Consider the following 25,620-nt stretch of genomic DNA (forward strand, 5'->3'; position numbering starts at 1 on the left):
CATCATCGGGTGTGAAATCCACAGAAAGAACATTTAAAAATGAAAACATTTCTTGGATTTCACACCTGATGATGATTGCTTGTGTTGCAGTCGAAACGTCGTGAGAATTTTTATTGTTTAATATTTTTATTATTTTATTATGTTTTATTTTTATTATTTTATTATATCCCTTCTACGTGACTTTACCGAAAGAACCAAGAATATGAATCCCTGCAGTCACGAAAGCTTTACATCCAAATTTAACGGGTAAATCGGTAATATTCACCAAACAGCATTGACCAGAATGGTGAAGTATGGTCAAATTACCCACCCCGTCGTAGGAGAAGCCTTCCCTTAGTGAATTAGACAAAATTATGTTGTATGTAGACGGCACTTGAACAAAAGCATTTTCACATTCACTCAGAGACACAGGCACGCATCATGGAAGCTGTCAAAGTACAGGGTGGTCCATATGTCTTGTGCCCCCCCCCCCAATTAATTCTCCCCTAACATTAGTAATAGGTTTTTACCCTTTTAACTGGAACAAAAACTGACACCTTTGTACAAGGGATCATGTTTGCAATAACCACAACACAAGCAGTCAAAATGCAAACAAAAAGAAACAACTCTGATAATGATAGGCACTGTCCTTGACGTTGATTGGTCCACACCCAAGACAGCTTTTCTTAGAGCCTAGTCTCCATTGGTGTTGGACCAGATGACGCTTATGGCACTTATGTTTTAAAACCCATTGGTTTTCAACAATATTAAACTTTAGAAAATTAAATATGGGTCACAAAAGGCACATGGACCCATCCTGCAAGATATAAATTCCAAAAATATCTGTAATCATTATATCCGACACATTTTACACAATTCAGCAAGTGTAGTTACCACATTTGCTGTACTGCCCTGCAGGTATTTACTGTGTAAATGTACATCGCTTTGGTCAATCCACGTGTGTGCGTCATTGGGGGATGTTTGACCATACTTCACCCCGCTGGTTCATGTGGATTAGATCATTAGAGAATACGAGGAGCATTAGGCATGCAGGTATGGGACAATTGCAATACAGTACAGTACTTGTATACCAATTGCTTTGCCCTCTGCTGCCCGCATTGTAGCTAATACACTTTAAAAATAATAACCACTTGGTTATCAACAAAAATGTGATGACTATGTGCGGTTATTGGGCTCTCTCTTACACAACAGATATCAATGGGCAATCATCAACAGCTCTGATAAAAAATATATACTGGTGGATGAAAGTTTACCCATTGAGCTCTTTCGCATTGGTAAGTAAAGGAGAGGAATTATGTTGCATATTGCGTGCATGCAAATACTGTGCAATTCGTAATAACGGTATTTTGGTTAAGTTCGCGTAAATATAAATGTGTTGTGAACCCACCACCACACGACGCAGCAGCCAATTGATAAGGGATCGTCCATAAATGACGTCACGCACCTAGGGGGGTGGGGGGGGGGTCAGACATTTGTGACGATGTGTGACGAAGGGGGGGGCGGTTGAGAAATGTGACGTCACATCAAAATGCGCAACTTTAAATAAATAGACAACACGTTCTAATTAATTAAATAGACTTTTTAATAAATATTTTCTCATACAACATCAAAGTGCAGCGCCACATTAAATACGCACTACAATGACAATAGTTTAAAGCGATTTGAAGCATGTTTTATTTGGGGGGGGGGGGGCAGAGCTTTGTGACGTAATATTTGAGGGGGGGTCTGACTTTTTGTGCCGCTGTGTGACGAGGGGGGGGGTCAAAAATCGTCCAAAATCGCGTGACGTCATTTATGGACGTCCCCTAACTAAGGTTGTCACGTCTATAAAACGTGCCAATTATTTTTACTACAGAACTTCAGCAAAACGGTGTGTTGGAGAGTATTCTCGCAACATTGCATAAAGTGTGTAAATACTGTACGCAAAATGTATGCCGAATTGTGAGTCCATTGTACGGGATGGTGTACTATTGTATTGAATGTTACGTTAGGTCTGTATTGAATGTTACGTTAGGTCTGTATTGAATGTTACGTTAGGTCTGTCGGAGAGACAGCGCTGTCTCCCCGAAAGACCTGGTCTTCACCTGAGGACGGCTGCTTGCGTTGTGGCCGAAACGTCGTGAGAATTATTTTATTATTTTGTATTTTTATTATTTTATTCTTTCCCTTCTACGTGACTTTACCGAAAGAACCAAGAAGATGAATCTCTGCAGTCACGAAAGCTTTAAATCGAAATGTTACGTTATGTTTATATCGATTCTTGTATGTGTACAAAACACTTGGCAGGTGGCAGTGTTATGAAATCATCTTTCTGTTGTACTTCTACCTCGATATAATAATAATTCAAATTTATAATGTCCATCTTAGGTCGTCAACCCATCCCGACCGGCTTAACAAAGTACTGTACGGTCTCATAGCCCAGGTGACCTGCAGGGCATGGGGAGGCCCTCATCCAGCAGTGGATTGATGAAAGGGTTGTCCTAGTAGACAAATAGTCTCTCTCTTCAAATTTAATCCCAGAATATTGTATCCATCGTGTGTACATTGTGTGCACAATATATATTTTTTACAATGCCGTACGTTAAGGGCCAATATTTGCTGTACTTTGTCAGGCCAGAGCTGAATGAGGGCCTTCCCATGCCATGTTGGTCGTGAGAGTGATTTGACCTTACTTCACCAAGCTGCTCAGTGTGGGTTTGTAAATTGCCAGGAGCATAGGAACACAGTACAAGGGATTTTTGCTGTATTTCCTTGTGCTGATAATTAACCACGTAGCCCCACAGCCTTTAACACCAGTTATTCATTGTGGTCGCCCATTCAAGTACTGTTCAGGAACAAACACGCTTAGCTTCTAAGATCGAATGAGATCAAGCACATTGCAGGTGACTTAGTCACAGGCTTCGCAAGGGACAAAGCTATCCAAATGAGTTTGCATCTAGTTGAGTAAAGTGTCACATGTATGCAGTATTAGTCTGTATATGCAGGACAGTATTAGTATATATTCCAAGAAGCCAACTTTCTTGAAGAGTTAACTGACACTTGAGTACCAAACATTTAGAAAACGATTATTGAGGTAATTTGATCAAACTAATTGCAAAAGAGCGTTTTTGTTTGTTTCAACTTACAGTTTAGCGTTGCGACAGAAAGCTAAGCATCATTCCTTAGGTGACGCATCTCTTGACATTTCTGGAAACGTTGGCATACTTTCGGTGTGATTGCATCATATTGAGCAGCATTTGTTGTTTTCTGCTTGTTTGGCGGACAACGGTTTGGTAACCTGTGATATCGGCATTGCACATCACTCCTGAGACACAGCTAATTGCAACGAAATTTTTTTATCCGTGTTTTTGAGCCAGGCTTTGTGGGTGACTCACACCGTTGTTAATACAGCTCTACAGAGGCAGGGGTTTGTGGATCACGCAGTTTTATCACACTCCACGTGTAGCCAGTGGGTATGTGAATCTATCTGTTTCGACTTTTGAGTTATCCCCTGATATGTATAGGTTTTCACTGGATGCGCTGGTTCTAGATTTGAAGTTTTCTTTGTTTTTTCGGTAAATTCACGTAGGTAAAAAATAAAAATAAATTAAATCACGACGTTTCGGGCGCAACACAAGCGTCCTTCTTCAGGTGGGGACAACTTAGCGAAAGCACAACCGCTTCAGTGTGTCTCACACACTTAAGCGGTGTGAAGAAGGATGCTTGTGTTGTGCCCGAAACGTCGTGATTTAATTTATTTTAATTTTTTACCGACGTTACTTTACCGAAAAAACCAAAGAGTATGGATGCGCTGGTGTTGTGCTCCCATGTGGAATTGGCCAACATACCAAGAATATGAATCCCAATGCAGGACCCTGCTGAAATGTTGATATTCAGTGAGGCCATCCTGGGTAAATAAATGACATACTAAGGAATCGGCATACAATGTTTGATTTGTAATGCAGTGAATTCCTCGTGGTGGTGATTTGAGAGAACAGTCTTGGTGAATCCTATTATGTGGGTTAACCTGTGGAAATTATGGGGGTTTGTGCAGTTATCCACAGATAAACATGACTAATAAGATTCATTTACCACTTTTCGGTCACTCCTGTTATTTGCAGAAAGATGCGGATAATGGGATAAGTTTAGAATTTGCGAGAGACCACTTGAAATGACTCTTGCATAAATGCGGATAACAGGATTAATTACTCGCCATTTACAAGTCAATTTTTTATCCATGAAAAATGTGGACAACATGAATAAATCCCTTATAGAGTGCGGGCACGACTAAGAGGAATTCACTGTGGATGCAGTCGATACATTCAGATACCCAAGTAAAAATTGTGTCGGTATGTTAAAGCGATGTGGCGCAGTAGTTGGCGCCCTCCATTACGAACCCGGCTACCTAAGTTCCGAGTTGAAATGCCAGCCACGGCAAACTTCAGTGGCGAATGACATTTGACTCGTTCTTTGCCCCCCCGCCACCACCTTCTCCTTCAACTAGCATTGATCAGCGTTGTAAAGCGTGTTCAAACAACTCCCGTGGCCGACTCGACGTGGGGAGGACTTCGTCTAACAGTGAATTGACAAAACGGGCTGTAAATGACATCATTATATTATATTGAACCACCCTCATGGGTTGTATTCGCTTCATACGGCTTATCAGCTCGCCAGTCATGCGTTGCGAACGAAAACGCCACTGATGAAGGCAGTGCCAAAGATTTGAGCAGTTCAGAGGAGGCTGCGAACAAAGCTGACTTATTTTTTGGCAGCAGGAGGCTCGTGTTTTGCCCGACCCTTATTTTGCTCACGGCAGCGGTTTCGCACGAGCCGCGAAGTCCTCAAGCAACAGCCCACCGCTCTGTTTGAGGATTGTGCTGCCAAGCGCTAACCACGCTCCCGCTGGCCTTGGCCACAGCGACGTTTCAGCCGTCGTGCTGCCGATTATGTTACCCTATCGCCAAATTTGCCTTGGGTGCCGAACTGCACGTAAGCGGGCAGCGGCGCTACCGCCCTGTTTTGGTGTCAACTGGCCCACGGTAATGATGTTTTTATTAATAATTTTCATTTTAATACCTTAAGCTGTTTATTGCATGTTGTTGCACAAGGGCTGAGGCACTGTTTCTCAAAACAGCGTGGAAGTAAACACCTATAATAAATAATGATTTGCAGCGCCTATGTCAATCTACTGCTGAATGCAAGCATTCTTTTACCATGTTGCTCATGGGGGTTGTATGACCAATACTTGATTGCGCTGATTAGCGCATGTTGGTGAACGGGTGGTTAAGACCAGTCAGAAGGCACTTATTACAGGTTAGCAGTGGCTGGTAATCCAACTCTGGTTACCAAACAACATCTATAATGTATAGTACACAGGCATAGCTTTTTCGTTCTTCTTTCGCATGGCTGTTTTAGATGCAGAACAACATCTACAATTTCACACGCGGTGGTCAAGCCAGACAACCGCGTCAGGAGCGACAGAGTGGATCGCTGCGATGTCTCCTTTGTATTTGCGGATCGGGAATTGCGTCGTTATATATTGCACGGTCTGTTCTGGATGACCACAGTCGCACACTGGAGAATTTAAATTTTTCCATTTGTGCATCAGGTGTCCCCATCTGCCATGGTTTGTGCAGATGCGGTGTAGGGTGGACCATGAGCTCCGTAGAAGATCAAACCCAGGGTTCTTCTACGTTGGGACTTTCACAGGCATAGCTGAAGACTGGTGTCTATATCTACCGACAATTTCAAAATAGTATCTAGTGGGAAGACGAGTTAACCAAGCATATAAAAGGGAAGCAGTGCGGTAACCGGCAGCTTGTGTTTGAGGATGTCAGAATGCTCAGAATTGGGTAGTGCGCGGTGCCGCATATACACAGCCGGTGTAACTGTGCGCGGTGGTTGTTGATGCGTTGGAGATCATAACGGTGGCTCGCGCGTATAGAGTTGCCGAGGCAGAAACTAAACACAGTAGAGGGGCGGTTGAAGTGTGACTGGCTTGTTGTTCTCTCATGCAGCCCTTGAGATCAGGGGAGTCGAAAGGATAGGCGGTGATAATGGGCACGCAAAGGCATTGTCCTTTGTAATAGGAGTGAACTATCACAAATACACTTTAAACAAAGCCCGTTTGTTCGTTATTTCTTAATAGTAGCTACTTAATTTGGGAGCTTTCGTGACTGCAGGGATTATTCTTTGGTTCTTTTCGGTTAAGTCACGTCTAAAAATAAAATAATAAATCAAAATAAAACAACACATTACGACGTTTCGATTGCAACACAAGCAATCATCATCAGGCATAAAAGAAAATAGCAACAAAAATCTAACTAGAAAACTATAGACCGACATACAAGCAGACAGACATCACAACGGCACGCATAGAGAGGAGTATACAGGCACACGAAAATTAAATAACCTAGTAAAATATTGAAATGTGATGTAATACAACACAGAGAGTCGGTTAACACACAATTAACGCATGGCCTGGTTAACTACGTGTTTCAAAATTTGCTAAGTTAGAATTTTAAGTGTGAGCAACAAATATCTAACTAGAAAACTATAGACAGACATACAAGCAGACAGACATCACAACGGCACACAGTGTGCCGTTGTGACACTTAAAATTCTAACTTAGCAAATTTTGAAACACGTAGTCAACCAGGCCATGCGTTAATTGTGTGTTAACCGACTCTCTGTGTTATATTACATCACATTTCAATATTTTACTAGGTTATTTAATTTTCGTGTGCCTGTATACTCCTCTCTATGCGTGCCGTTGTGATGTCTGTCTGCTTGTATGTCGGTCTATAGTTTTCTAGTTAGATTTTTGTTGTTATTCTCTTTTATGCCTGATGATGATTGCTTGTGTTGCAATCGAAACGTCGTAATGTGTTGTTTTATTTTGATTTATTATTTTATTTTTAGACGTAACTTAACCGAAAATAACCAAAGAGTAGATACTTATTTAGCATTTTCAATTGCAGCATAAGCCATTGAAATATCCCATAGGAGCTGCATAATTATATATGTCTTACCCTACAGGATTGACTACTTAAGAAGATGGTTTTTGTCCTTGATGGCTTGATTGCTGATTTGTTTAAATGCTCGCCAATATGTCGACGTAAGGGTAAATCTTGTTTACTGCAATTGTAAATTAGATTTTCACTTCCAAAGTCATTTAGTGGTGCAGTCATTTAATAGTTAAAGTATTTCAAAATAACCACGTATCCTTTAATTGCGACAAAATTAGGCAATTCATACACAAAATTTACGTATAAAACTAAATATTCCACTTTGCACTGAGATGCACCACACCTTGGTGTTTTCCATCAGCTGATGACTTGATTCATTTAAATGTATATTCAATTAATGTGGCACAAATTGTCTGTACATCATGTGCTATCCTTTGATCGTGTCTGCAATCTTAATTCTGCATAATGGACCACACAAGTCTATCAGCATTAAATTTCGATTTAAAGCTTTCGTGACTGCAGGGATTCATCTTCTTGGTTTTTTCGGTAAAGTCACGTACAGGTCTGTCGAGAAGACTCTGCCTTCTCGACAGATCTGTTCTCCACCTGAAGACGGCTGCTTGCGTTGTGGCTGAAACGTCGTGAGAATTATTTTATTATGTTTTATTTTGATTAATTTATTATTTTCCTTCTATCAGCATTGTAAAAAATGGCTGTTTTGTCACCAGACAAAAGTCTGAAAATAAATTGCGCTTTAAGTTTGTGCACACAAATTACTTTTTGCTGAATTGCATTTTGCCATGTTTGCGCAAATAGGGCAATAAGGAAGATTACCTATTTAAGGAGATAAACACCTGCAGCAGTGGCCTTCCTCAGCTCTTAAATGTTGAACTTTGTGATTAGCTCACTTGCTTTTTTGGTTGTTGATTTGGAATCTTTTGCTCCTGGGCTAATCTCATGCCCCTCACATGACTCCCACTCTGATTACTGCAGACTGCTTTGCTTGCACAACCCTCGGTATCGTTCTCACTAAATGGCCGCACTGTTCGCCTGCGAAAGCAGTGGGGGTGGGGGTGGCGGGGCGGTGGTGGTGGTGGTGAAGGCGTGCACGTTCGCCTAAAACTTTTCTATCCACGTTGGGGTCGACGCTTGTTTTTTCACGCTGCTCAAGCCACAACCTCGCTCGGCGATTGGGTCCAGGCAGGTGTTGCGGCGCTACAAGATAGCTCGCCTCCATCGCCCCACGGTGGCGGGCCAGTGCCAACGGCCTTAGCCGTGAAGCAGGCGGCTTTGCTCGGTGCGTCGCGGAGGGTTACATGTGCGACCGCGGTGGCCCGACGATGCAGTGGGCCTCCGTGGAGGGCACAGAGGCGAGCCAACCGCTGCCCACCGGCGCTGCTCGAGGTCACTTGAATTTGCCCGACTCGAGTGAGCTGGTGCTGCGGTGCAGGTCTCTGACTCCGCCAGGTAAGGCTCTGGGTGATCACGGCCGCCGGCGATGGGAAGCGGGGTGGAGGTGGGGTGGGTTTGGCACTGTGCTAAGGCTGCCCCGTGCATGTGTGATCATTTTGTCAACAGGTTTGGACAAGACAAGTTTGCTAAGTAGGGGTTTGTGTTTTACAACAACAAAAACACATTTTGCCATCATGTGTGGTCGTGTGAGTAGCGGCAGCAGCCTCGGGTAATTTTATTTGCTACGTAAATTATCAAATGATGAAAGAGGTTTTTCAGAGTAAAAAAAGAAACTGAACATATATGCACATGTTATTATTACCTGTTTTGTAATGTTACCTGAAGGGCTTTTTGTCATTAAGGCATATCAACATTTTAGGTTGTAAAATGCAGACCCTGCATACACATATATCCACATGAAAGGCAACACAACCACTGAAACATTTATTTAATTTAAAACTAAAGTTTGAATAATATTTGAATTCATGTTTGGAGGAGAGATTTTCTTTCACTGTCTCACCTCCATGAAAGGGTTTTGGAATCTGACCTTCAGCAGACTCGCTATTTTAAAAATTGGTTTTTCATTTTGCCCCTTTGTGCCAATGTATTTGTGTGTATTTGTAGTTTTATGTGTTATGGAATAATGACAAAATAGCTTCCACTGATACAAAGCAAAGGTCCCCCGTATAGCCTTAACAGACTTTTAGAGCAAGTGCTGTTAGTGAGCACCTATGAAGGCCAGTATGGCACACGAGGGGGTGGGTGGCCAGCACCACACCTGGCCACCTTTGTCTCCCAAGTGATGGTGTTCACACACTATACACCAGTTACTCATTTGAGGCTGAGTCTACCTAGGGGATGCCCAGGACTGGTTCTTATCATCGTCACTGCTATTGGCCGCGAGTCGGAAATCGAACTTGGGTCACAGGGTTCCGCAGTGCACCGCGCTAGCCGCTACATTACCGCTGGCACTGATGCACAACATCAGTGACAGGTTATAATCTGCACTTGATCTGTGCCACGTTTAGGTTGACTCGGCCAAATAAACATTTACCTGGTTCACCAGTGTAGTTGACATCAACACCGACGGAACAACAGTGACCTCCCTCCAATGGCAATGCCATGCTCGCCCTAAAATACGTTCGAAAACACAATTTTGTCTGCAGAGCTAAACCTGCAGTTAGTTGTCCTCTTCCCACAGCACCTCCGATTAGCGCGATTGGCTACGTGCCGTGCGAAAGAAGTTCAACATACACACGTACATGCAGTTCTTTGTTGTTTTATTTCATTTTTGTTGCGTTCCTTTCTCTCCCACAATTCCCGGCAGTGGGGGACTTTGGGCGGGTGTGGCGCGAGCACTGCGCAGATGGCGAGGCACTCAGCGAGTACGCCAGCGCCATGCGCAGCCTGGCCAGGGAGCACTGGAGCCAGCGCCGTGAGGGGGAGAACCGCATCGACTGGTGCCGCAGGTCAGCTGGTGCACACGCGACAACAAGGGGGCCGCCATTCTCGGTGGGATGTTAACTACCTCGCCTGGTATACAGGAGGTCGTGGATTCGATCCCCCGACCCCAATGTCTGTGTATTTGGAGTTGTCGGTGTCTCTCTCTCCCTGTGGTCGTGTGGTTTTTTTTCTCCGCGTCTTCTGGTTTTTCCCTCCACATTTAGAATAAATGTTCGTTTAGAGTATTTGGCTGCTATAAGTTTCCACGTAATAAGCCACGTCGTTGACCTATCATTTGTGATAGCCAGATCGCTTCTGAAAAATAGTTATCTAGCCCAGTGGGCTTTATCAGGTAAAATTTAAATAGTTTAATAGTTTAAACAACTGCTACAACAGCCACGGTTTGCCACTTATTGTTTATTTGTATTTAATATTATGCTTGCTTACCCACGTGGGTCCTGCCAGGTATCTGCACTCAGTGGGGGGGTTTGCAGGGGTGTGTAATGACAGGCGTCCCCCCCAACAACCTAGTATTCATCATAGAAAGATAGATAAAGTTGAGCGCTTACCAACGTAATGGAATGGCTGTCCCTGCGACTTGTTGATTGTGATAGCATATGCGGGGAGAATGGGAGTTTGTCGTCATCGCAAAACAAATGGCAAAGTCGTGTCGATGGGGACCAAGTTGATTCTGGGAATCAACACCGAATCGCCTCGTTCTCTCCGTCTCTCTCAAGCATTCATCATATTCATCATAGACAGACAGAGAATGTTGTTTATATATAAATATCATTTTACGTCGTTAAGTAGATGTCCTTGCTGGGGGTTCGGTTCGATGCGGACTTTCACCTGGTTGGGATTGCGGGATCGAGATAAGGCGACACAGAGCTGGCCGTGCGCAGATCGATTCCAACGTAATCGAACGTTTGTCCCCGACGCCTCCGTGATTCATGCACTGGGCGCATAGGGTTGCAACGCCCCCTGCATGAAAACGACGGGAAGGGCAGCGTTTATCATATTCATCACAGATAAAGTTGGGCGTTTATATTATTTGAGTAATTTGCAGATAAGTTTTTCAGCATTGCATTTTTTTCCATAACAGTGTTTGTTTTTGGGTTAGATCATGTGAATATAAATGTGTCGTTAACCCGCCACTAACCCAGCCGCCACAGGCAATTAGTAAGGTTTGTCACGTAAACAACACATTCCTGCGGAGGAAGCTGGTAGGAACGTTGGGTTGCTCGGTCAATGACCAGGGTCAACGGCGGCGTGGTGTATTCCGCAAATATACCCGACTGTGAGGGCGGGCACAAGCCGGCGTGAGTAGGTTATACGTTGAGTTTTATAAGGGCACCACGGGGTGACCAGCCCCTCCCCACCCAGCCCCACCCCCCACCCAGCCCCACCCTCCCCACCCAGCCCCTCCCCACCCAGCCCCTCCCCACCCTCCCCACCCAGCCCCTCCCCACCCTCCCCTCTCCACCCAGCCCCACTCCTCCCATTTTTTGATGCACGACGGATAGACACAATAATCCCCTGTGGGCTGGTGTAACCAGGAGGTTCCTACCAGTAAAACGTGCCAATTAGTTACTCATACAGCACACTAGTGTGTTGGAGAGTCAACTCGCAAAATCTACAATTTGCGAACGACGTTTCGCTGGTGATTACAATCGGCTTTATCAGGCGGTTGGCCAGAATTGTGAAGCAGTCTTCCTGTTTTGGTCTTAAATAGAGTAAAGGTGATAACATCACCATGGCCCTATCAGGTGCTTTGGGACAACAAGCAGAGCAGCCAGGGGGAACGCATGCAGAACAGGCAGATAATGTACAAACTCCGTGCAGAAAGGTGTTAGTAAGCGAACCGAGGCCCATGATGCTTCGAGGCGCAAGTGTCGCCACTGTGCTACCTTGCCACCGCCCGCCACTAAATGTTGGTGATGTATCCACACCGCTTTGTGCTAGGCTAGGTGCGCTTTGGGGCCACGTGAAGCAGACCTGGGGTGAACTTCATTTGTAATTGTGTAATGCGTAATGAATTGCAATAAAAATGTAATTGTAATTTCAGCTGATAGCGCTGCTGCAAATGTAATTATAATAGGCCTCAGGTGTGACATGAAGTGTCACAGGCTCTCTCGCAGAAGGTCATGAGATAGACCCCCCCCCCACTCCCCCCCCCCCCCCCCCCCGGTGTTATGGGTAGCTGACAAAGATGATTGTGCTCGCCACTGTCCCGACTTGTATTTTAGCTGGCATGTAAACACACATATGCCCATATGCCACATACATTCTGATGTGTTACGGTTTGTGATGGAGTCTTGGCGCGGTTGTTGGCACACTTGTGCTACGAACCCAGCGACCAATGTTTTTTAGTCCCAATCATGGATGGCATGAGCGGCGATTCATATCTTGACTGGTTCTGGTCATCCCCCCTCACCAACCCGCTCTGTCCAGCAGTGGCGATGCGATGGAGATGCGTTACGACGACCCCATCGTAGGTCGAAAATATCGTAAGTCGAAGATGGCCCAGCATACCCAGGAGTCTTAAAGAATGGTGATAATTTAGCAAAACAGAAAAATGTATCGTAGTAACCTTGAAATGAAATCGCTAAAGCTACGTTTCATACATGCATTGAACGTATCGTAACGTATCATGTTGTACTGTACTCGCCAAGATTCTGTCCATCGTCTGCATACTTGAACGATGTTAGGTTGTTGATGGCAATTTTGTCGTATCGCTATCGCCATCGTAAGATCGAAATATCGTAAGTCGGACCATCGTAACTAGGGGACTACCTGTATAATCAAACAACCCCCATGACTGACATGGTGTGGGGGAGGCCTTCATCCAGCAGCGGATTGAGAAAGGGCTGTGAATGTGACTGGTTTGCTCCTTTCGTATCTAGGGATGAATTTTAACGATTTGGGAGTGGAAATTTAATTGAAGAATCTATTCTTTTTCGTCTTGGTTTTGCTGCATTGTTTATTTTTTTAGCGTGTGTACAGTTCTGTTCACTTCATCAGTCTAAATGTAACATTAGGGTGAAACCTTAAATAGCAGTATGTAATTGAGTCTAGCTGGCAAGATGCAATGAATGTATTGTGAGAGTAGGAATCGATTTTTAAATCGAGTCTTAAGCTCTTGTGCCCCAGTAAGCACATGCGATTGTGTGCATGAGCATATGATATTGAACAATTATGCAAATTACGAGAAAATGTTGTGTTTAGGATAATCCCATCAAAACATAGCTGGGCAATACAGATACAAACGAGAAAGTTTCAAACAAGGCACACATTTATAGATTCTTTAACTGTGTCTCATCCCTGAATCGTGACATTTCATAAAATGTTGTGGATGGGTGAAGCCATTCATTTCAAACGTGCATGATTACGGGGAGCGGTGGCATAGTGGTTAGCACACTGAGCAAAGGTCTCTTGCCAACATGATCTCTGGCCGTGAACGACACCAGTGGCACACGTAATCTTGGCGCTGCCAATGTGTCCTCGACATTCACGTAAGAGTTTGGTGCCGTGTTTAAAGATAAGCCCTGGGGAGACAAAGGCATGGTATTCGCAAAACTACCCCCTTCAAATGCCTTCGTACGTGCGCACGAACACTTGCGTAACTGACAGATGACTGGCATATATTGCTATATTGCAAAAAAGAGTTTCTTTGTTATGTTGTACTGTAAGTTTATTTAGTTTAGTTAACCATTTGCCAATCCCTTGCAGGATGAAGGTTTCTTCACACAGTCATTCACGAAGGCTTGACTGGCCATACTTTAACATGCTGGGCAGTGCAGGTTGGTGAAAGGGTCAGTTGGAGGGCAGGAATGAATTGGATATTATTCGCCACTAATTTTAGCCTTGGTCAGGAATCCAACTCAGGTCGCCAGGTTCATAGCACACCGAGTATAATAACATTGGTATTATTAGACGGGGGAGTTTAATAGCTCTCGATTTAGGCAGAATGTTCCCAAATATATCTGAAGATTTTTTTTTCCCCACACTGTTCCTTTTTGGGAAAATTTTCCCCCATTCCTATTATGTGTTTGTAATGTAATTTTGTTGTTTATTATGAGTAGCCTTGAAATTGATTAACATTAGTTGTTTACCGTTTTTGGTCGTCTGTTTCACTGAGTCGCCGGGTTCGTCCCTTTTGACTGGCGGGGGCAAGATGCTTTCAGCGATGCATCGGCAGGCGTGTTAATGCTTGAGAAAAGTTTGCTTTTTTTTGTCGAGCCGTTTTCAAATTTTTCCAAGCGGCACGCATGATTGGCGAATCGAGAGGTTGAGTGACGAAAAAGTTGACGGCGATGCGCCACACACATCTCTTGAAGATCGTTAGCGTTGCGGTCGGAATTATTATTCTGAATGTCAGTCGCCATCATTGTAGTCGTCATCCTTTCAGCAGCAACTTAACTCCAATTAACCTCCTCCCTACCGTCTCCCAAAATTAATGGCACCTAACTTTTGTGAATGGTACACAGTTTTGATTGCCATTAACATTTTTAATGGGGGTAATTTCTTATCCATGTGCACAACGATGGGGGGGGGGTTGAATAATTTTAGAAAGTAGTAAATACCATAAGCACAGCTTAGTAGGGATCTTCGTGTTCCTGGAATTACTGTAGTTTTACGATTTTAATAACAATGAGGTGAGTGCTTGTGATTAAGAATTAAACAGGAATGCACATTAAACCATCGTTGTAATGCTTCAACACAACCATTATTTCATGTCTTGACAGCGCACTTTTAAAAGACGCTAAACTTGGTTGCATGATATGGAAACGCCAACTGCGGCGCTACGGGCATATCCTTGGTTTGACCCCTACCTACCGTGGTCTTCGAGCTAGAGAATCACTTTGACCATTACGTGTTGAGACTTATGGGGGTAGGAAGGCAGCTCGCTCGGGGGCTTGCCAGCAGCGGTGCTCTCGGGGTTGATTCTAAAGGGGTGGATGGTGTTACGTGCTTGCTACGTGTGCAACGAATCGGGCACAGTTCGTCAAAGATTTGCCCTTTCAGTCCAGTGATTAACGCCTGGAATCGCTGTTGCATATCTTTTCTGCTGTAAAGCGAGTGTCAAATACCTAGCGACAAGGACAACCACCGCCTGTCACGGGTAAAAAATAAAAGTTGCAACTATATTTACGCAGCTGTCGCCAAATGAACTCCGCCGCCCGCGTAAATAAGAATATCGAATTTCTGAAGCCTGTTTTTATTTTGGATCGTATTCGGATACGAGTGGTTCCGCTCGACTCAGTCCGCCATTGGCAAACCTGGCGTTCACACTCAGCTGGCATTCACATTCTCTGCCCGTGCCTTTTAATGGAGAAATGTGGCGGGGATATTAATAGCGCGCCTTGGTCAAAGGAATTGTCAGCGTTATTAATCACTGTGAGTTCGCTAATGGACTCTAATTAGCTCCTGGAGCAAGCTCGTTAACAGTATAATTTGGCTTGGGAGAAGCTCTTCTGGCTGTTTTAAAATTGGTGTTAAAAAGCGCGCTGCGCTGGCAAGAAAATTAGCCTGTGGTTAATATATTCTTTCTGTCGTTCTGATCAAGTGGTCTTTGCTTTAAAAAGTTATGTTACATCAAATAGATTTGCTGGGTGTTTTTGTACAGTACGCATACTCATTGATGTTTTTATTGGTAAATAGCAGTGTATGGTGGTTAAAACGTAACAAATAGGACTCATGTCCCCCCTATTACAATTCATTACACTGCGTATGTACAAAGACAAAATCCTCCATATAGCCTTTATGAGGCTATCGGGGCAAGTGTCGTTAGCGAGCACCTATGAAGGTTAGTATTGCACACGAAGGGGCGTGTGGCCAACACCACAATCCCAGCTGCCTTTGTCTCCCCAGGGCTGATATTTACACACTGCACCTGGTACTCTTTGAAGGACCTGGTTCAGATATTCAACACTGATGTTGGCTGTGAGCGGGAATCAAACTCGGGTCACTGGGTTCCTCCTGAAGTGTGATAACTGCTGCACTACTGCTCCAGACACACACACGCAACATGAAAACTCACCCATGATTTGATTTTAGATGTAATTTGTTAGGACTATGCTATTTAAACATTTGCACAGGTCTTGGAATATTTCACATTAATCTGCCTTTGTGTGATTCATTCTAAAATTATCTCAACTGTTTTCGCTGAGTTCTGTGCAAAAGCCAGTCCAAGTTTTTATTATTTTTTACATTGTGATCTTATTTTATGCTTGAACAAAAAAACAAGATAGTGTTACTTCATCATGAAAGTGCTAGTGTAGTTCCCGTCCAATCACAACATCCCCCGCTGTATTCAGCAGTCGGTAGGAGTCTATTAAGCGTATCCTGCACTTTAATCTGAAACAGCAGCAACAGCAGCCTAAATCTAACTACGTAGAGAGGATGATGGCTTTGTGTGGTACCCAGCTCGTTAGCAGTAAAAGTCCATTGACGCACGCCAGGCCCAGTAAGCGGCGTCTTGGCACAGCGTCATGTGTTTCTGCATAAGAAAGTTGAAATAAAGTTTAGGGGGTCTCTCTTTTTACAGATGTGTGGGTGGAAAGACCCTCCTCGGTTGCACACGGCAGCTTAGCCCTATTAGAGCTTTCCCCGAGCCGGAGAGAATAGGCTTACATGGTGACCTTTTTAGCCGCGGCCAGACCATGTGAAAAATAATGACTCCTTTGAAACAGCGAGCTTGCTTTTTCGCCAAACCCCCCCGCCTCCCTCACCCCACCCACATTTGTCTGCCCTTCACTTAATTTGTTTATTTGCTAATGAGTTAATTTGTGTATCACCTGCTAGCTTGCATAGGCTGTTAAAATAACATGTTAGCTGCTCAGCGGGGCTTGCTCTAGCAGGTCACAAGGACACCACTACCGTTTTGGATGCATAGGTCATCCAAGTACAATGGTATCTCAAGGCGTTATTCTCTTACACGAGCTTTCATTTAGTTTCCGTGTGTGCGCGAGGGGGGGAGGGTTGCGAGATGGATGGCTTAACACCAGCTTAGCGTCCCTTGCAAAAGAAAAGGTGGTAGACTTTTGCTAATAAATTACCCTCTAAAGTTTAGGCAGAATTGGTTGGAGCAATAAATAAAAACAGCACCAGACTTGAACCCTTACCTCTTCCTCTGCACGTGGGGTGATTTTCTCAACCAGTGCCATGGCTGCCAGCTATCTCAGTACCAACCCATACCTGCCCACGTGTCTGATTCGCTCACTGACAGTTCATCCCAGATCATGGTGGCCCCAACAAACTTTAGACTGAAGCACCGCGCACAAAAATCCCCACGGACAGCCAAGGTGGGATCCAGTTGACTTAATGTGAAGAGCAGAAAGTGCGTCCATTGTTATTACTATTGTTATTAACACATGTTTTACACTGTGGCTGAGTAAGCAACTGAATCTGAGAGAGGCAGTGGGGGAGGGTTGAATTCGTATCGTTTACGTGTTGAACGAAGCCACTTCGTGTTCTGTCTCCTTGACTACTTCCAGTTAATTTTTCTCGTTTTTGCGTCCAATTTTAAAATTGCATCCCGATTTGCGCAATCTGTGCCCATGTCATGAAAAGGAGAATCCATTTGGAACTCTCACGGAGCAGTGCAGTCCTTCACGTTAGAGAATGGCCCATGGAAGCAAATCTCACAGAGCTCTCGTTGAGATCCCTGCAAGTGTCCCCTGCTTCACACAGTAGAAGGCAGCATTTTACCACCCACTTTGCCATCCAGAGAAATGTTCATCACATGAGAGGAAAATATATATTTTTAATTATCAAAGCTGGAAAATTGGCCAATTATTCACACCCGGCTACCTGGATTCGAACCCAGGTCTCAGCAGTACCAGCTCAGCGCTCTCACCTCTGAGCCACCTCATTTTCCATACTTTACAGCTTCAGCCCTTCACCCCGTGGTGACCAATCACCCCCCCCCCCACCACCCCCTCTGGCATGACATAATTTAGCACCCTCCACCCCCCCCACTTGTATAAGTAGCAGTGCTGCCCATGCCCAGACCCTGCCAAGACCTTGCCCTGACCCCACGTGGCCTCCAGACGGTCAAGCAAACAGTGGCGGGTGCATTTTCTCGTGGCCGCACAGCGCACTGTCTGTGTTGCGGACGCACCCTGGGTGAACGGGGGGGGGGGGCTAGATGTTAACTACCTCGCCTGGTGTACAGGAGGTGTGGGTTTGAAACCGTCCCTGACGCCTGTTGTTTATTTGGAGTTTACATGTTCTCCCCTTGGTTACGTGGATTTTTACTTTTGTTGTCCATCCTGCATATGTGTCCAAATAGCAGAGGTGTGGACTCGAGTCATGCGACTTGGACTCGAGTCAGACTCGAGTCATGATTTTGATGACTTCAGACTCGACTTGGACTTGCCTCATCTTTGACTCGACTTGACTCGGGACTCGAGAGCAAAGACTTGAGACTTACTTGTGACTTGCATAACAATGACTTTGTCCCACCTCTGCCAAATAGTGCCAGTTTCCTTCTCATCATTGCCTGGATGACTTCTTCTTTTATGTGCAACTGTTTTCTTCCGTCTACGTTGGTCAATCTTTGGGTCCAAGCGGGGTACACCACAGTAAGTCAATTGCCCGGTCGCGTGTGGTGGAGTAAAGTGTGGCTACTCCAATCGATTCCAAGACGCCTCGCCAGTGTAATAGTCGGTCAGATACGAGGGGCTGTCTCGAGTTCCCTCTGGTGGGGGGGAGGGGGGTGAGCCCCTTCCGCCAGCAGTGGCGTGAGCGAGCAACTGCCGGGGCTGCTCCTCTACTTTAGAAGATTGCTGTAAGCCGGTTTGGTCACCATTGTTACCTCGTCAGCTACAGAAACATTGTCGTTCCATGTCTTAAGGAGCATCATGAGCAAAAGAGAGTGATTTTTGGTACACGGGCGTGGACACACCGCATACTATTTAGAACAAACACCATCGCGCGGGCGATAACGATGGGGAGAAATAACGTTGACGCAAGGCAATAGCTGTAGTGAAGTCGGTTTTTTGGCAGTAATATGAGTGGTAGGGGTGTTTTTTGGCGTTAATCAAACGATTTGATGGAGCCAACTCTGGGATAATTGCATCTCAGCGGTTGTGCAGAACACAGAGTGCTCATCGCATTGACTCACTTGTACTTTCTTTCCGGACGGATCGCCGGGGGTACATTTTAAAGTGTAAAAAAAACCTCAAATTATAAAATGGCTTGCTGTTAAAAGATTACGAAGATTTATTTATGCATTTTTTTTCACATGTGCACGTAGATTGACACAATCTTGTGCGCTAGGCGAATACCAAGTTGAAGCAAGAGCGTGCATTTAGTGCTTCATTACTCAAGGAATAACATGCTCTTGCCCAAACATGCGCAGCCATCATTAAGTGAAAATGTCCACCCAGGGAGATTTTGTATGCACGGCAGCAGCTGTGGAGTTGTTAAAAGGGACACTCACATGTCGGAGAGGGGTTTCATCTTAAAATTACATCCTTAATCGGTGCGTTTAAAGGAGCTTTGATTAGAAACGACATCGTTAGTCAATTAGCAGAATCTGAATATTTATTTATACTGGAGGAATCCGATAAGCTATGAAGCTCTCTATCACAAATGTCCTGTAGGGGCGGGTAAGAACGTAACAACAAAGCAATCGTGAAGGACTTCTGAACATGCAGTCCACGGTGATGCTGGGGGTGCGTGTGTGGGGGTGGGTGGGTGAGGAGCCGCTATTGACTGGATCATGTTGAAATATTTTCTGCAGAATTGACTCTGTTACAGCTGCACTTGAGTCCTAGGCCTCCTTTCCTGACTCCAACCCAGCACAAGGCCAGCATGAAGCACGACCAAAACAAACCCCCCCGCCCACCTCCTACGCATTTCCCATGAATATGCTAAATTCCTCTTGATATGCACATTCTTTTGTTAAGGCTCTCTTCTTCCACCTCCAACTCAGCTTATATATCAGCTCCTAGCTTGGCAGTGTCTCATTCTTCACCTGAAGACGGCTGCTTGCGTTGTAGCCGAAACGTCGTGAGAATGATTTTATTATGTTTTATTTTTATTATTTTATTACTTCCCTTCTACGTGATGACTTTACCAAAAAAACCAAGAAGATGAATCCCTGCAGTCACGAAAGCTTTAAATCGAAACAAAACAAACCCCCTCACAACACCGACACAGCGTGGTGGGGAGGCCTTCGTCTACCAGTGGAATGACAAAGGGGTTGTAATGTTAACATTGACAAAGTTGGCAATGGACAATAAGATTAATTTTGTGGGTGGCTGCTCTTGCCTGCAGACAATTGCAGATAGTGAGAAGAATCTTTGCGTCGCGAATGGGAGTTTCTGCAGATTAATTGGTGGCATGAGCAACAGGAGTGGCGGGTATTAGGGCCTCGGATAGCAGAAATTGTACGGTTGCTGTGTAAGACGGATTCATATTACAGGACAAGGCTTAAACTTCACAGCCAATCCCACAATGAAGTTGCGAGAGGCAGTGAGTTTCACGTGACAACCTATTTTATGTATAACCATAAATGCGGCAGGTTTAATGTGCACCTGGTTACGTGACCTCTCATACAGAGTTACGGATTACTATGCATGGATAATCTTGCACGTGATAGCCAAGTTGTGTACAGGAACTTTAAAAGTGCTGCGTCGGAGATATGGCATGCACTTCGGTTCCAATGCCTTGGAGATGGAGGAGACAGATGGTCCCCCTTGTAGGCTCATTATTACCTTGAGACAGAGAGAAAACTTCTTCCAGTAAAAACCCCCATCTCTTGTTTTTTACGGCCCGTTATAATTAGCCCTAAATAAAATCCGGATGTAGCTATAGACATATTTGATTAATAAAAAAACATGAATCCTACTCCATGCAAATAACAATTGGCCCTGGAGGCTTCACATGTTCTTTAGCCAAATTCAAATTATATCTTGTTTACACCGTTTGCTTGTTTTGCGGTTTACGGAGGGAGAGAGAGGGAGGCCAAGTTCATTATGCAAGGAGCTGCCAGAGTTCACTCAAAATGCTTTCCTTCAAAGCAATATTCGTTTTGCTGTAAACTTTTCTTGAAAAGCCTTCGTTTGACTGCGTGGTGTGCTTCCCCAGTGAGGAGGCATTTTGACCGCCCTCCACCCCTTTGAGCAAAAGGGCTCACAGCGGTGTCGCTATGTCATGGGCTCCCCGAGTCCGATAGATGATGAGCAAACGGAATCGTGATTTCATTTACGTGGCTTTTTTACAGTCCTTTCTGCTGCAATATATTTGTCACGTACTTTTTCTTCTTTGACGTAAGCCCAACTGCCATGAATGCACGATTTACACACGTACTTTGGCATGAATGTAGTCACCATTATTTCTCGGCATGAAACTTTTTTCGCCCACCAGCTGCATGAACGGATGACGATTTGAAGCAGCGATTCAATTACATTATCCAGTATATTTTGGCCTAATTTTAGCTGTACGTGCACACAATAAGCCCCCTTGTAAATGTGGGAAGTATATACACGGGAGCATGTAAATAATGGTCACCAATGGATATTTGCAGCACTGCCCTCTGCAACCCACTACGTATCATCGCAAGAGCCTGTAGCAACCTGTTATTGCATTGCAGTCGTCCATCTCAGCACTATTTGGGCTCAACCCCGTTTAGCTTCCAAGATCTGACGACATGGTGGCGCATGCCGGGTGATTCGGTCATGCGGATATATTTGGCGTTCTTAATTTATTGTTGTTATTCCTATCTCGGTCGTGCAGTTTTGTTCACTGCATTATCCCAAGTCTAACATGAACATTGCGTTTGCATATAACGTGCATGAATACGAATAAAATAGTTTTTACAAGCACGATTCGATGCATGTTTCGTGTGGGTAAGGACCTGATTATCATGTCCGGTGCGTGACTATACAGCATATATTGAATTACATTTTTTTATAATACATTTAAAAATAATAATTTACAGACCTTTGTCATTTCATTTCACAATGAAGTCATTGTGCCACGTTGGCTTTGTGGGTTGTTTGAACGTACTTCACCACATTGGTCACTGGGGGTTAAGGAGGTCCCGCTAGGACCGGTTCAGATACCGCTCGCCGCTAATGTTAGCCGTGCACAGGAATCGAACCCAAAGTGCCGGGTTCGTAATGTAGTTTGCTAACCACTGTGAACAGCTCCCTCAAATTACATTTAATATCATCTCCATCTGTCTTTGAAAACGTTATATGTAACATTTTCAGTGTTCATCCATTTCACGTCTGTAAACACGTGAGCGGTCTGTGTGTGTGTTTGTGTGCGTGGTTTTTTCCTGCAGCGTTTGTCTGGAATACTTTCTGAGCGGCGGGATGGAGAGGGCCCTGGCGAAGGATGAGCGGCGGAGGCAGGTCACGAGCTGCGGCGGAGGAGAAGGCACAGCTACTCGGGTCGCCTACAGCCCCAGGCACATCTCCAGTGCGAGGACGTACGTTTGAGAGCTCCACGTCACCGTCACTCAGATATCCCGATCCCTCCACTAGCTCCCAACGCTGTCCCTGGATCAATTTCTAAAATCGCATCCATGGTTTTCAAGACCCTCCGTAGACTATCGCCCCCTGCTTACCTCTCTCTTCTCATCTTACGATTCTCCCTGCCACACACAAGCTATGCTCCGACAACCAATACTTTCTGCCGAAGCTCCCGGTCAACATTTGCTCAATCTTCATAGTCTTGAACTTTCTTTCCCCGGCCATCTGTACTGTCTACTACGTGCCCCTTGTCTAGTCCGGGTCTAAGATCTTCCCCTTTTTTAATTCGGCCAATGGACCTCACTGCTTCTCCTCTTGAAATAAAATCGCTGGCTTTTTCTCTCTTGAAATGAGCGGGGCACATTTAAACCGCTTTTCAATCCAAACTCTGTTGTGCTTATTGAGTTCGCCCCCCTGCTAATTAAAGCTCGCACCGTCTCCAGCTGGCGACGGTCGCCAAGAGCTGGGAGCTATGTGAGCTGGCAGATAACATCAAGTTACGTGAAAGATGTCGAGGGAGCCACTCTGTCGTGGGAACTAAACACGACGCTCCTCGTGTATGTGCATAAACTTACAACACAGAGCATTCACATTGCAGGGTGGCCTGGGGAGCTGATGGGGGAGATATTTTAAATTGTGCTGCGGTAAAGCAACATGATATTAGTATATCGATTTCACTCTCAGGGCTCAACCACGAATAAGATGGATTGCAGCTTAGCGCGGGTTGTAGCGGCACCAGAGGCATTGACGACGGCGTGCAGTGGCCTGTATCCAGCAGTGGATAAATGCCGGAAGGTGGAAAATGAGGTGACCGCTGAGAGGGATGTTGTTGTGCCCTTGTTGACCGTGACATTCTCACCGCAGTGTTGAAACGGAGGCCAAGCCACCTTGGTGGGGGGGCGATGGCGGCTCGTGCAGGACGTCCAATGGCGGCGGGATGGGGGGCAGCGTGTCCGAGCGATGGCGTCCGTCGGACAGAGGAGCGAGCGGCGCGTTCTCCCCGTACGGCAGCCCGCTCGAGGCTTCTCTCCAGCCGCCTCGACGCCAGTGAGTCTGCAGCCACCTGCCTGTCCCCTGTGCTTGACACCCTTTCCCGATCCAAGACGTCTCTCAGGTTGCAGCGTGGGTGTCCCGTTCACCGCCGAATCTCGGAACGCGCAAGCGGTTCGTGTTAATTTTATTTAGAGAGGCGGAGTGCCGTTGTTTTGTAGCGACACGACCGCACGCTATAATAGCTGGCGCCAAACTGCCACACGCTCTCCCGCATGGCCTTGTGGGAGCCTTGCCACGTCTTCCGACCTGAAGACGTACCGATAAAAATGACATACACCTACGTCATTGGAACCCAATCGGAAGAAAAACTGATGACGTATATGTACATTGTTACCAGAAGCAACGTCATTAGCACCAGTAACATCTAATAAACATCGTTGCCACCTTCATCATCAGCTACATCAGCATCACCATCAGTCTTCTTTAGCAACAGCATTATCGATCATCAACATCAGTAACTTCATCATAGCATCATCATCATCATCGTCAGCAGCAGCAGCAACAACATTAGCTTTAGGAGTATCCTCATCAGCGTCTACCTTCGAACAATCAGGAGCATCTGCATTGTCATAGTCCTCATCATAATCGTTTATAACCAGGTGAGAGCCCCTTGAGACTAAAAGTTCATAGTTGAAGGGAGATCTGTATTAAACAAGGACATGAGTGACATTTTTTACGTCCACAGAGGGATACAAAACACAATTACAAAAAACTAAAACTGCAGGAGGGAGGTCTGGGAAAAGTTAGCTACATGGAGAATAAATTGGTTTGACTTGAAATAACATACTTTATTTATGTAATGAGGATAGAGCCTTATCATTGTGTTGCATTCATCCACGTTATTTAGGGACACTTATTGTTTAACAAGACATTTGTTTGGCATGTTGTTGATGTGGTCGGTTTGTTGTAAGTTTCTACTCCCCATTAAATGCGCACCTTATCAACTTAATGCTGAAACACGTTGTTTACACAAACGGGAGCCAAACACTGCTTAGCATTTTTTTTTAGGTTGGCTGCTTCGAGCATTAAAATAATGACCTACCATTATTTCAGAATCTAGCTATTGAAAGAAAAAATGGTAATGCATTTGTTAGTCTTGCCAGGCATTCATGTTATGCTCTTTTAAGAATAACCCGAAGAGAACGTTAAATTCATTGTTTCTCTTGGGTTGATTCGCAGTATATCTGTATACACGTTTGAGAAAGTTAACATTTACAATATACACGTTGTCTAGACGGATTAATTGAGATGAGTTTGTTGCTATGAATGTCCAAACGATAAGCCACTGTTGAGCTATCATTTGTGGCCAGGTCGCTTTTGAAAAATAAGTTGATACCTCAGTGGGCTTTGTGTGCTAGGATGGGGATGATTTAGTGTTCTTTGTGTGTGTTTGGGTGATTTGTTTACCTTTCGTGTACTTTGCACTACTATTGTGTTGTTGTATTGATTGTTGTTGTAACGTTCTTACCTGCCTCGACTGGACATTTTTGAAAAAGAGCTTCATAGCTTATCGAATTCCTCCAATATAAATAAATATTCTGATGTCAGAAATTACTCCACGCATGCGCGAGGCAGTCAGAAACCTTTGAGATATTGCACGGAAGCCTCCTCTGTAAGAATCTGACATTCTTAACTGTTAGTCTTACATAATCTGGTTAAAAATAAAGGCCATTTGTTATTTTTGTTTTAACACTTTGCATATTGGCTATGAACAGGTTGTACAATTGTGTCCTTCCGTGTTGTAGTTTTCAAGGGGAACAATCTCTAATAAGGGGGAGCGTTGACAAAGTGGTTAGTAGTGCACCAGACTACAAAACTGGTCACCCAAGTTAGATTAACGGCGACGAGTCACATAATTGGCGGGTGATATCTGAACCGGTCTTGGTCTTCCCTTGCCGCAGCCTGCACTGACCCACCGTGGTGCAGTTTGGTGAAACAGCCTCCACGACCCGGTCTTCATCCAGCCGGAGATTGGCAATTGAGCTGGAATATGCTTTGTTAGTGTACCAGCTGTGCATATGTACCATGGGTGTGGATGGAGTGCCTGAATGCATGATAAAGAGTGCAGTAAGCTCACTGCCCACGTCTTGGCTTCCAAAGGTTAATGTCTTAATGCATATTACCAAAAATGTATATTCTCCAAAATATTCAGGAATACTTTTTTAACTTCACTAATTAAAAGTCGTTTATGGAATCTGTTATCGATTTCGTAAACATTTTAGTAACGGTCGAACCGT

The 25,620-nt window shown here is 44.7% G+C and overlaps 1 protein-coding gene across 2 annotated transcripts in view; it reads left to right on the plus strand.

The window, feature by feature from the left end:
* The window catches only part of SAMTOR (S-adenosylmethionine sensor upstream of mTORC1), a 36,030-nt gene that overhangs the window by 546 nt on the left and 9,864 nt on the right, over positions 1–25,620 (plus strand). Inside the window, exons 1-4 of one of the 2 annotated variants that reach the window (XM_078598849.1) lie at positions 8,070–8,414; positions 9,727–9,868; positions 22,141–22,287; positions 23,195–23,377. In XM_078598849.1, coding sequence (XP_078454975.1) covers positions 8,264–8,414; positions 9,727–9,868; positions 22,141–22,287; positions 23,195–23,377 — 623 coding nt within the window. In that variant the 5' untranslated portion in view covers positions 8,070–8,263. Of the gene's footprint in view, positions 1–8,069; positions 8,415–9,726; positions 9,869–22,140; positions 22,288–23,194; positions 23,378–25,620 lie in introns of those variants that run through there. The other variant, XM_078598848.1, reaches the window with a different exon arrangement.

Source organism: Lampetra planeri, chromosome 11, assembly GCF_965212315.1.
Source record: "Lampetra planeri chromosome 11, kcLamPlan1.2.h2, whole genome shotgun sequence".
NCBI classification, from domain to species: Eukaryota; Metazoa; Chordata; class Hyperoartia; order Petromyzontiformes; family Petromyzontidae; genus Lampetra; species Lampetra planeri.